This window comes from Rhinolophus hipposideros (assembly GCF_964194185.1).
Source record: "Rhinolophus hipposideros genome assembly, chromosome: 15".
NCBI lineage: Eukaryota > Metazoa > Chordata > Mammalia > Chiroptera > Rhinolophidae > Rhinolophus > Rhinolophus hipposideros.
Window position 1 is genome coordinate 33,113,205 of NC_138061.1, and position 13,974 is coordinate 33,127,178.

Here is a 13,974-nt window from a genome sequence, read left to right on the forward strand (position 1 = left end):
ACATTAATTTTGTTGCTTAAATGCTAAACAATTACTGTTGCTTCCCATTTTGAATTTTAGCTCATTTACAGTAAATAAAGTTAATATATGAGTAAAGTTTATGTTTTGCCCCTTAAATGTTGCTTCTTTAAGTGAAACTACAAGTGGTTGCAATCATTCTTGCTTTTTTATCATAAATATCTATAACTATCCTATGTGTATTCGTTAGACCATGTGCTAGGTTTATTTGGATTCCTTCATCCTAATTTTTAGCATTTCATCTTCCATTCTGAGTTTTTTTGTTTTGTTTTAGGCTGTTTGTTTTCCTAGAATGTTTCTCGAAATATAGCCATTTTTTAGTTTTTTCAGGTACTGCCTCAACCACAATGCTTTTTGTGATCCTCTACCACCTAATATAGTCAGTCTTCAACACGCTTCCATAACACTTTTGAATCTCTCTTTTAACACTTTAAATATACTCTATCTCAAAATGTACTTACTTATATTTATCCTTTATCTTATACAGTTAGTTTATTTGATCACTTTAAGACTTTTTAAATTTTATATTTGGTAGAAATGTTCCTTTCTTACTAATTTTTTAGAGTTGTAGAAAATAAAGAAAATTGGTAAGAGCATTAATATTTTGATTTTTTTTTTTTTAGGACCATTTAACCCGAACACAAAATTGCATTATATTGTGGAGCTAACATTTCTCAAATTTGTATTTGTACTTATATTATTTCCCTCTAGATGGCAGCCTCTCACAGTTAATTGAAAAGTTATTTGGATCTTGAATATCATTAAATGTAAAGAGTAGATGTAGAATGTAAGATTTAATGGGTCTTTTAATATGTTCTGGAGGTAGATTTTAGATTATTTCAGAAATCTAAGACCCCTTACTTAGTCTGAAATAAAATAATATCAATAAATGAAAAATTCCGTTAAAATACCAATAAATTTCATTTTGGAGAGCAAATATTTGCTGTTATTGCGGTATACAGAAATGTCAGCAGTAATGGTAATATTAAAGTCCTTTAGAAATTAACTTGCATATCTTTATTTGTGTTGATTTTTCATCTCTATATCCTTTATAAATAAATGACGTTGATGCAGAAGTTGTCAGAGTCACCAGCAATTTTTAAAAAATTCCGTCCAGCGTTTTGATGTTTACTTTTACTCTGTTGCTCTTAAAGTTGGATTGCTTGAGGTTTTATTAGCATTGAGAGGATGTCACCTGCAGTAATGATACATGCTGATATAATGATGTATGAAATTTAGAGGAAAAGTAGGGATCTGTTACTATTACCAGCATACTCCGACTTAGAGGAAACAATTCTCTCCTTAATATTTTTATTAAGGGATTTGAAGTATCCCCCTGTGTTTACTTCCAAGTTATAACATAAATGGCTTTTAGTTATTCAACATGTAGCTGTTAAGCAACCATATTTTGCAAAATACAATCGTTTTTAATCTATAATTTTTCAGTAACTGAACCATACATTATTTGCGTTACTAGAAGTCCAGTCAAGTGCATCAATCTTACCAGCTTTGTATCATCTGATTTATTTAGAAGTAAATTTGATTTATATCTATAAATATTTGAGTAATATATACTAGATTAATATCAGATTTCTTATAGAAGATTTAGTTCAAATGCCATTTAATTTTCTGTATTTTCTAAGCCCTTATAATAACAACCTAAAAAGAATATTATTGATGGATTTAACACCTTTGGTTTTTTTTATATATATTTAGGTCATAGTGATGGGAGCTACTAATCGTCCTCAGGATCTTGACTCAGCTATAATGAGAAGAATGCCTACCAGATTTCACATCAACCAGCCTGTAGGTGGTTTTGATTAATATTATGAACAGTTAAATACTTTTTTTAGGCCTTTACCTGTGATTTCAAGAAGGGAATGGTTTCTTTTTAAATAGGCCTCATCATTTATGATAGGCAGGGAAGGAATAGGGCAAGAAACCCTGTGATTGCTTCTTTGTTCTTTCTACTCTTTTCTTTTTTTCTTTCTTTCCTAAGATCAATATTATTTGCTTCTCTTCCAAATATATAATTACCTCAAGTTTTCCTAGACACTTTAGTGATTTTCTTTAGAATGTAGCAAGTTATCTATGGAAGACACATAAAATCTAAATTATAATTTTGGTTTAGCATAGAATGAAATTAGGGGGGTTGGGTTAAAGAATTGTTCTGTTCAGAAGGCCTGACAGGAAAAACAACTGGGATTTGATTAATTGTTGGCAGTTGTAATCAGTGCTTTCCTCTGACAGGATTAATGATTAACCAGTAGCTAAGATACTACACTTTAACTTAATGTGAGGGTGGTGTTGAACGAGTATTGTTTTCTCTCTAGCATTCTTTTTTGTTAGTTAAGACATACCCTCAAGTAGATGATTATAATTTGCTACTCTATAATTTTTGCGCAAAATACTCAGAACTTGAATTCTGTCTGCCTTTAGATTGAAGAAGAAAGAAAAGAAACAGGGTTAGTAATAGAAGATAGATATGTGTTATACAATCAGCACGTTACATGTTTGTGTAGAGGAACTTTTAGGGTCGTTCTTTCAAATTTTGAAGTGAATATATCATAATTCATTTATAATCTGGCTAAAAGTGATCTCATTTTATATTCTGCGTCTTATCAGATCAGTTTGTGGCAATAAATATGGTTCCCTAAAGATCGATGGTTGTAGCCTCTATAAAATTGCCCTGGTCAACTATTTGCTACAGCTAAAACCTCTGGTTCCTCTACGGGTATGCATATACTTAACTGCCCCATGAGAAAATTTACCTGATAAAGCAATGAAGAGATTTTTTTTTTTAATTTGATGTAGGAGACTATATAAAATATTTAGCATGACTAATATTTATTGAGCATTAATATGTGTCGGATACCCGCTAGGCTCTGGTGAATGGAATTTGGCCCCTGTCCTCAACTCTGTGTTGCAGAGTCATCAGATATGCAAATAAATAATGTAAAATGTACTTTACAAAAGTATGTTTAAAGAACTGTGAGAGCCTGAGTTGATGAAAACTAATAATTCTGTCTGAGAAGCTGGTGAAATTTAAAGAATCTAGCTGGGCTATGAAGCATGGTAGGAATTTGATAGGCAAGTGAGGCAAGGAAAGGCTTTGCTGCCAAAATGAACAAAGGCAAGAAGATGTGGAAGATCATGTTTAATGGTGACTTCTGAGGAAGTTCAGTTAGGGTACCAAGGGAAAAAGATGGAGATGAGACTGGAAAGGTAGATTCTTGCCAGGTTTAGATGAACTTTGTAGGCTTTGCACAAGAACTTCGACTTTATTTTGTTAGCAAGACATCAGAACAGTTTTAAAGAAAACTAGTTTACCTCAGTGGTTCTGAAGACGAAGATTACATCGATAGAATATCTGCTTGTAGTCCAATAGAAAACAAAGTAGAATATAGTACAATAGAACATAGGATACACAGCATGGAAAATAGTCCGTACTAAAGTTGTAAGTTTAATATATTTTTGTGAGTTATCAAAATGAGTTGCAACAGAATAAACAAATTTGTTATAAATTTGTATACTGTTTATGTAGAAACTGATTTTGTAATCCTCTTTTCATTCTATTTTTAGCAAATGCACACATACTTCTTAGGGTAACTTTGTTGTTTTTATATGACTATATGATGTCAAAGTGTATGATTAACCCTTACTTTAAAATTCCTCTCCACGTTATACTTAACACACTTGAGTTATAGAAACAACAGGGTTTGGTTTTTTTTTTCAGGCCATTTGATTTGATAGCTCTGTTCTTTCAAGGGTTGTGGAAATAGGCATGAGTTCAGCCTTAATAATTCTTAAAAGCATTTATACTGACTATGTATAAAGTATTTTATAAATGCTTCGATTCTCTGGTATAATAATATGAATCGTCACTGGGTGGGGGAGAAGCATACAATCATATGAACAAATATATTATCAACACTAAAAATTTACTAATATAAATTAGTGAACGTGGAAGTTACATGTTGAAATGAAGGAACTAAAGGAATAATGTTGTCATCTCTTCAATTACTGGTAAAAATTTTATGACAGTGGTGTTTTCAGAAGTTTCCTAAATGAAGGAAAGGAAATTTGCAGAGCTGTAGAGGAAAGACATTGGTAGTCATAGGTATTCATCTACTCACTCAAAAAAGATTTAAGGGCATGTCACCTCCCAGACATTGTGCTGGCACTGGGGATTCAGAATAAGAAGATATAGTTCAGTAGGACAACCAGGAATGATTACTCTAGAGGCTAGAATCGACCTTGCTTCAGCCAGAGGCAGAGGTCCCCATGACCTCTGTCAGAGTTTCTGTCATTCCCTATAGGTTTTGTCAGCTAAGTTTACAAGGGAAGGAAGAAATACTAGGAAAACTAGTTGATCCTAATTTTTTTTTTAAATGGTAACTGGAAATTATCCTGTTTTCAGGCTCTAAAACAAAGAGAAGCAATCCTGAAACTCATCTTGAAAAATGAAAATGTAAGTAGAAAATTACAATTTTCCCTATCCTACTTATGTTAATTAAATTATTTCAGAAATAAATAAAATGGAACTTGAGAATAATGTAGCTTTGAACTTCATGTAAATTACTGTAAAACTCTTGCCTGTTCATGTAACTCAACAACTATGGTATACTTGAACTAATGAAAGATAATCTGCTTTTTAAAAAGCCATGTGTTTTCCTATTTACAGATTAAAATCCTCTGATATTTTTCAGATTGTTTTCCAATTATATAAGATGTTTATTTTTACACAGAAGTACTGTTTCCCCCAAAATAAGACCTAGCCGCACCATCAACAATAATGCGTCCTTTGAAGTAAAAATTAATATAAGACCTGGTATTGTATTATATTGTATCATATTATACCTGGGCTTATATTAAAATAAGACCAAGTCTTATATTAATTTCTGCTCCAAAAGATGCATTAGAGCTGATGGTCTGGCTGGGTCTTATTTTGGGGGAAACATGGTATGGGTTTTTTTTAATTTAATTGCAGTATTTTTGAAGTTGGAATTTAGATTTAAAGGTATGGTAATCAAAATCTTCAATAATTTTAGTGTTTTAGGTTTTTTAAAATAGATAACATAGTCACGTGTTTCAAAAATTAAAATATATTAAGTGGTGTACAGGAAAAAGTTTCAGTTCCTCCACTGTGTTTCTTCTGTATTGTTTCAGATGGTATTTTGCCTATCTAAGCAAATTAAAATATACTATTGGTCTTCTCTCTTTTTCTACATAAACCATATTAATAAATCCCCTATGCATTGCTTTTTTTCACTTATCTTTGAAATCTTTCCATATTAGCATATAGTTTCCTGATTCTGTTCTCTTTTTTTATTTGCACTGTGTAAGATATACTACAATTTATTTAATCGGTTTTTCACTATTAAAAATACTGCATTGAATAACCTTATACATATGTCATTTCACACTTGTGCAGGAACATTAATAGGGTGAATTTTCCAGAAGAGGAATTGCTAGATATTTCTAATTTTGGTAGCTATTTCCAAATTGTCCATGCCCAGTTTACTCATATTCCAGCAATAGTAGAGTGCCTTTTTTCCTATAGCCTTGCCAACAGAATGTTATGGAATCTTGTGCCAACATGATAGATAGAAAATGGTATGTCATTATAATTTTAATTTGCATTCTGAAATACATTATATGTTTTAAGAGCCACTGGAATTTTTTTTTCTCTGAAATAACCTGCTCATATTCTTTGCCCATTTTTCTATTGCAGTGTTCTTTTTCTTAAAGATTTGTAGGACCTCTAATGTATTAGGGAGATTTGCCCTAATCTCCCTAATACAAATCCTATAGATTTCTAAATCTATAGGATTTCAAAATATTTTTCTCAGTTTGTCTTTTGATTTTACTGGGGTGTTTTCTTTTATCCCTGTATGGTTTCTGGGCTTTGGATCTATATTAAAAAGACTTTTTTCACTCCCATGTTTATAAAGGAATTTTCCAACTCTTGTTACTTTTCCTGCAAAATTCTATAACCAAGTATATTTTAATAAAATGGTATTCCTCCCTATCCTAAACTTCATTAAACTTTACTTAAACTCACGATTTGAACTTGCTGTCCAAACTAAGAAACCAAATAAGATTCCCATAGTGAGGGATACTTGTATTTCAGTGGTTTCCTACTTTGAATTACCATCAATCCCATGGCTCATTCTGTTCCGTAATGTATCTACTTATCCACCTCCCATGTTTTCCCATCATATGTCGTCTGTAAATATTTTAGTTTTATCTCTAAAAAATAAGAAATTTTCTTTTTAGCCTAACCTCATTGCCATTATTGTACGTAACAAAAAATTGATATTTCATTATTATCATTGAATATCCAGTCTGTTTAAATTTCCAGTTGTCTCCTAAATGTTTCTTTTTTTTAACTATTTATTTGTTTGACTTGGGATTCCTATAAAGTTCATAATTTGTAATTACGTGATTATTTTTTAACTCTCTTAATTTATAGGCTATAGATTGTTCCTTTGTCCTTTTTTTGACCTTTCTTTTCAATTTATTTGTTGTAAAAAACCAAGTTGGGTTTGTCCAGATTTTTCCATAATCTGAATTTTGCTGATTGCACAAGGAGCAGTTAGTTGTTCCTCTAAAAATGGTAGTTGGATTAAGAGACTAGATTAGATTCAGGTTCAGGTTGGCAGAGAGGGGAAACAGGATTACTTCTTAGGTAGAATTATGTTCTTCTATTAGGAGATACATAATATCTGGATGTCCTTTATGGTTCTATGTTTACGTTTAAACCTTTGCTACACATTTGATATTTATTGGGATATATCATATGCACTTTGCTTTTGTTTTTCCAGATGGATATCCAGTTGTCCCAAACCATTTATTGAATAGGCCATCTCTTCCTCATTAGAAATGCCACCTTTATTGTATATTAAATTCTCATATGTGATGGCTGTGTTTCTGGAATTTGAATTGGTCTTTTGTGCCTTTAGGTACCAGCACCAGTGTTTTAATTATCGAGGCTTTATAAAAAAATGTTTTGAAGCTTTATAAATTTTAGTAGCAAGTACAGCTTAGGTATTCCTTATTGTCCCCCAAACCAAAGTTCCCTGGTTATTTTTGCTCATTTTTCTGTATGAATTTTAGAAATAATTTGTCTTATTCCAGAAATAACAAACACTAGTTTTTGGTGGATCATAATTCAAGAGAATTAAGATCTTTTTGACGTTGAATCTTTTCTACCCAAAAAGCATGTGTGTCTTTCTGGTTGTTCCTGTCATCTCTCGTATCTTTCAGTAGTGTTCTGTTCATGTATTTCTTTAAAATATATCAAAACAGCATGTATACTGTTTTGCAGAAGTTTAAAGAACCTAGCAAATTACAGAGATTAGATCATTGATACTAACCATTTTGGGGGTCACAGAGCCCTTTAAATAAAAAGATAGAAGCTATATAGTCTTTCCTTAAAAAACATGAAATGTTTTTTACAATTTCAGGGAAATTACTAAAACTTTCCTCGTATTTATTCTAAGTAAGGAACTACTGTCCTAGATGAATGAGAAATCAACAAATTACATTTTGCCTTTTAATTGAATATTTGATAACTGCTTTCAAAAAGACATTGTGTAGTTGTACTACTGTTTAGATAAAACACACGTAATTGGTAAACCTTTAACAAAGATAGGTATTAATGAGCAGTTCAGAGAAGAAAGCAAAGGGGATAAAATCATATCACAAGTTCTTTTGAGTAAGGGTGGCTATGATGTGGCTAGAAATTTAACAAGTATTGGAAGGTAGTAGCTAACAATTTTGTAGAGATATCAAGTTAACTAATACAATTATTTAGTTTAAAAGATTTTAATGAAAGATACTGCATAGCTGGAACTTAACCTTTTCAAACCGCATATATGTGGTCTAATGTAGATATGGATGATTTGCATGTATATGATGAGTATAAATAATGAGATGTAAGCTGTGTCTCAGAAGATAGCCATACCTTACACAGGCTATCAATTTTCATATTTAACCATAATACTCTTTAGGGATGTCTAATTTTAACTTTGATTTTAGTATTCTCCTTTTTTTTAACAGTGGTATCTTTGGAAATTTTTTTCCAAACATAGAGTTATGTTTGTCATGGGTACAGAGAATTTTTAGCATTCTGTTTCTTATTCATGAAAGCACAAAGGATTAGTCTCTAATCAGTTGTATGATGCAGAATATGAATGAATGCCCTCTGGATAACTGCTGACATGGGAACATCTGCTTTCCCACTAGCTGGTATTATATGCTGAGGGAATATTGTTACTTCAATAGAATCTGAAAGACATTAATGTAATTTTGTTAAAAGATGCCTCAAATAAGTTACATACACATTTATTTAGTAAACTGAGCACCAGCAATTGTATGTATACATTGCTGGGCGGAATTAGGGTTTTCGATGCAAATAGACTATCAAACTTTTATATTTTATGAGTTTTTCTTCTCTGATGAAAAGAATGAAGCTTTTGAAATGATAGTATTTTTTGGTCTTTCACAATTCTTCGATAGATCTTAACACAACTGGCTCATTTAAAAAACTGTAGTAGTTCTGGTGTAAAGTTTTAAGTATAAAAAGAATTAGAACCAAGAAAATGTATATACCTTTATACAAATATCGTGTTTGACTCTACAGTAAGGAGGTACTTTTTTTCCCTATACAAATTAACCTAAATGTATGCATTTTCTGTATTAGCGGGAATAGTTAACAAGCATGGACTTTGGAGACAGACATGAGGGTCCCACATTCTGGCTTGCCCATTCCCTGCTGTGTGACCATGGGCAAATATGGTTTAGGTCTCTATGTCTCATTTTTCTCACTTGGAAATTAGAGATAACACCAGCAATCTCATAGAATCATTTTGAGAATGTAAATCAAATGATATATGTAAAATGCTTATAGTACCATGCAAGTATACACCCAATGGTAGATGTAGTAAATAAGCGCACACAAATAAGTGCTGGTCTTCCAAGCCATTTTAGAAGTCCATTAATTTATTCCACTATTGTTCCCAGTACTTAAAAACTTTTTGAACTGGAGAATTGCCTTTATAGTTGCCTATTGAAAACAGTTCTCATGACTTCATGGTTTATCCAATAGCTACTACCTTATAAAAAGGGTTTCTTTAAAGTACTTGCGATGTGCAAGCATTGTGGTGGGATATACAGTTGACCCTTGACAACATGGGTTTGAATTGCGTGGGTCCACTTTTATGTGGATTTCTTTTCAGTAAATACATACAAGTACTGTAAATGTATTTTCTTTTCCTTATGATTTTTTAAATAACATTTTCTTTTCTCTAGCTTGCTTTATTGTAAGAATACAGTATATAATACATATAATATACAAAATACGTGTTACTCGACTGTTTATGTTATCTGTAAGTCTTCCAATAAACAGTAGGCTATTAGTAGTTAAGTTTTGGGGGAGTCAAAAGTTACACATGGAGTTTGAACTGCATGGGGCCTGGCACTCCTAACCCCCTTGTTGTTCAAGTGTCAAATGTACACAGTTTTACTGAATCCTCAGTTCATATAAGGAGTCCATATGAGTACTGTTTTACAGTTGAAACTGAAACCCAGAAAACTTATATACTGAGTTGCGGTTTATTTAACCGTTATGGTATGCTGCCTCGATTAATTAATCTTGCTCTCTCAGTAACTCTAATATTCTCCTTTTCATTCTTTTCTCATACTTGTTTTGTTCAATTTTGTAACTTTATCACCCTGTCATGCACAAGATATGAGAGTGGTTTGAACATAATGTGGCCCAACAAAAAGTGGTCAGGGGATAGGGTGGTGGTGATTGTTTTAGGGAAGAGGACTAATTTTTAACACCTCAGTATAATTTGGAAGATCTTTTTAAGTAGTTTTTTTTTCAGTTTATGAAATATTTGAAACATACGCAAATAACCTTATTTTCACCACTCATACTTAAGAGGTGATCTTAACATATTTTGCTTTTCATCTCCCCCTAATCACCATCATTGTTAGCCAGCCTCCTGTCCTGAAGTTGGTAGCTGTATCAATTCCAAGCATAGTTATGGACAGATACATAATATATGTGTAGGTTATTTTTACTTGTTCATTATTATAAACAGTAGGGAGATTAGATCCTTGGGTATGTCTGATTTCATATGTACTCTTGTTAAAAAGTGTTCCTCAGACACAAAAAAGTATAAACTACAAGAAAAACAGACAAGTCTGACTATGATCACACTGATGCTTGCAGAAGTATGACAAGATAACATGAACAAAGTGAAAGAACAAGCTATTGGGAAAACATTTGCAACCTTATGACCAACAAAGGGCTAATATCCAAATTATACATAATTATTGTAATCAGTTTGTCAAGTTTTATGTGTGTACATTATTAGATCATAGGTACTAACTAAAACTAGCCCTGGGAACTTATTGTCTGATAATATCAGTATATGAAACATGAGTTTAAAATCTCCCAATATTGTGTACTTGTCCATTTCTCAATGAAATTTTGTTCATTTTGTTGTATATACATGTTGTTAAATGTATAATAGTTCCAAATTGTTACTTTTTTTTTGGTGAATTATTTTTTATCATTATATAATGATTTCTATTCCAGATTGTTTTGAGTAAAATAACCTATTGATGTGATGTAAATAGAACTACATTAGTTTTCTTTTGGTTAATATTTGCTTTCAATATCCTTTTCCAATCTTTTACTTTCAACTTTTGGTGTTTTTCCTTTTAAATGTAACTCTGAGCCTTTTTTTTTTCTCCCTACTGGGTATGACTCTTAATAAACCTCAAATAACTACATATTGTTTTTTTATACAGTCTAATCTTGTCTTTCACCAGCCTAGTTTAGTCTGTTTGGATTTGTGATGATTACTCATAAATTTGGATTCATTCTCTGTCTTAGTGCTTTCCATGTATTACGCTTTCTCTCCATATGCCACCCCCCACCCCGTGTTATTTAGTTCTATTGTATTTTTTATTCCTTTTTCCCCCTTCCTCTACTGGTTTGGAAGTTATGCATTCTTTTTTAGTGGTACCCTTAAAATGTAGTGGTGCTCTTAAAATCTTTTGGTATGTATACCTAAAGTTCAAGTTAATGATATGTCTGTCCTCTTTCCAGTACTATAATTTTAAGACTTTAGAATGCCTTAATGTAGCTGTCCCCTCTGTGTTACATGTTCTTATTATCTAGCATTTTAATTCTATATGATTTCTCTATCCCAAATTAAATTATTATTATTATTATTTATATATTAAAGCTTATTTAGATTTACCTATATGTTTACAATTTTCTTTGCTTCTTATCACTGCTTCCTTCGCACCTACCTTCTGAGTTCACTTTTCTTTTTATCAAAGAGTATGCGATTTCTATTTATTTAACCCCCACATTTAGGAATCAGAACACTGTCGTGTGAAGTCACAGTTGCAGAGCTGACAATAGACCCCGTATCTTCTCACTTGCAAGTCTCTTGTCCTTGTGTAAAGTTGCTCTTCTTACTTAAACACTTGGTCTTCCACAAAAACAAATGGGAATTTGGTAACTAATAAAAGTGGCATTTCACATCAGTGGGAAAAAGTAGATATTAAGACAAATGGTTAGCTAAACGGGGGAAGGGAGAATACAGTAGGATCTCTCCTACACTGTGTTCAACTCCTGGCTCTGGCAATGGTGTGACCTTCGGCAATTTATTTCCAGGTCTCACTATTATGAAAATGAGAATACTTAACCTGACAGGATTAAATGAGAATACATATAAAGTGCTTACTTAGCACAATGAATGACACATAAGAATCATTTAATAGATGGTAATTATTTTAAGAACATTTTTTCTCCCTTATTTTCTCTTCTTAACTTACATATAAGTTTGGTATGTTTATTTTCCCAAGTCTGTTATGTGCCCTGTACAATCACTTAATTGGCTTGACTATACATAAGCTTATGTTGGGGAGCAAGACTGTAGGTGCCGAATTAATGTTGAGGTAATAGAAGACCAAAGCATTGCAGTTAAAATGAATGTTAGAGTAGGTCAGTGAAATATGTGTTTTGTAATGGACTTGGGACTTAATGATGCCAGCTCTTTGCCAAGTATGTTGAATATATTATAGAAAAGTGTTAACTCGGGACCTTTCTAAGAGCTTCTAAAGTGAATCCAACATTGTTTGAATGTCTTCTTCACTATCACTCCATTATGTGTCTAGCGAGATTCCAGTACTTTTGTTACAGTGACAATTAATAAATTTTCAAATTTAAGCTTTTATGTTTTAAAAAACTTATAGAAACTGAAAATACTTTTTTAGTGATTCTCCTTCCTTGCTGTTCCAATATGCTTAACATTCTTTAATACTAAGAAGAATGTTTGGATAGATCCTTTGCAGTATATTTTGCATTTGTTTTTTTTTTAAAAACATGTCATATATTTGTTTAAGGTGGATAGACATGTGGACCTGCTAGAAGTTGCCCAGGAAACTGATGGGTTTTCAGGAAGTGACCTAAAAGAGATGTGTCGAGATGCTGCCCTCCTCTGTGTTAGGGAATATGTTAATTCTACATCAGAAGAAAGGTATGTGTATAGAGAGTTGATCTCTAATATGTATCAAACCCTGTTAGAGCTTTTAGACTAGTTTCTTTTATTTTGCTTTACAATACCAACCTGCTTATAGCATAAAAGGTAAATTGGAATTAACAATCCCCCCAACTTGCCTTTTTTTAAAGGGGAGTTCTGAAAATGAATTGGGGGGAGGCTTTGAGACGGGTCTAAAATGAAGAGGAAGAAATAAAAGCTAAATTCCTACTGAAAATTCATGGACTCGGTTACAGAAAGCTGACAAAAACTTAGGCTTGCCCATCTCTGCTAGGAAAACAGGGATCTATGTTACTCCTAGATTGCTTTTCCTTCTTAAATTCTTAAGTTTCATTTCATATGGAAATGAATGCTTTGTCTTCCAGAAATTCCCATCTAAATAGGGGGGCCTTACTTGGAACTAGACTTCAGCTTGTTAATGATAATGTATTTAATAAACAAATAAGCCATTTGTCACTTCAGCTTAATTCCTAAAAGGGTTCACATGAATCTTCTAATTATGGTTGTCTTTGGGGTCTTGGATGAGAAAGAGATTTTTTAATCATGGTAAAATATTTCAGGGAAGTGTATTCTAAAGTCATTTGAATATGTGGTTGTTTTGTTTGCAATTCAGCCACGATGAAGATGAAATTCGGCCTGTGCAACAACAGGACCTGCATCGGGCAATTGAAAAGATGAAGAAATCAAAGGACGCAGCATTTCAGAATGTTTTAACACATGTTTGTTTAGATTAAGAGTAAAGTTCATTTGTACAGTTGAGTATGACCTGGTTTGGTGTGCCGTTACCATCAGGGGAAGAAGAATGGAAGGAGGAATGTTCTTTAAACAGTGAGGGAGTTGAATGACCCTGGTTTTGTACTCTGAATTCTAAGTTATTGAGATATAGTTGTTATATAAACGGTATTACTACTTGTCACCAATCATGAGGAGGAACAATTAAATCCAGCCTGAGTGTGGGTGCTCGAGTTTGACCTCTTTAGCCATATGTTGCAGCCTTATAGCATCTAAACTGGTCTTAAAAGTAACAAATGATTCAGTGAAGAAAGGGGATGTGGTTAAGTGCTGCTTTCTAGATAGGTGAGTGTGAGTGTGGTTGTGAGTGTGTTTGTGTGTGTGTGCGCGTGTGTGTTAAATGTATATATTCACACATTTTATATTGACATTCTGTAGATATGTTTGAATAAGAAACTTTTTTTTAACCCCAACTGCTGAATCAAAAAGTACCAAATAGTATATAGCAAAACTAAGATTGAAGGTTGTATCTATAAATTACAGTGGTTCAGCCATTTTCAGTTGCCACTTGTTTCAGCTTTTTCTTAAGTTGAGCGTTTCTTTGCAGTTGAATAATTGGGAGTCAGCCACATCT

General features: G+C 32.5%; 1 protein-coding gene across 4 annotated transcripts in view; it reads left to right on the top strand.

Moving 5' to 3' along the window:
• The window catches only part of ATAD1 (ATPase family AAA domain containing 1), a 32,538-nt gene extending 19,171 nt beyond the window's left edge, over positions 1–13,367 (top strand). For all 4 annotated transcript variants that reach the window (XM_081075150.1, XM_081075147.1, XM_081075148.1 and 1 more), the window contains exons 7-10: positions 1,735–1,824; positions 4,439–4,489; positions 12,454–12,587; positions 13,222–13,367. In XM_081075150.1, the coding sequence (XP_080931276.1) occupies positions 1,735–1,824; positions 4,439–4,489; positions 12,454–12,587; positions 13,222–13,342 (396 nt within the window). In that variant the 3' untranslated portion in view covers positions 13,343–13,367. The remainder of the gene's footprint in view (positions 1–1,734; positions 1,825–4,438; positions 4,490–12,453; positions 12,588–13,221) is intronic.
• Positions 13,368–13,974: the final 607 nt, after the last annotated feature.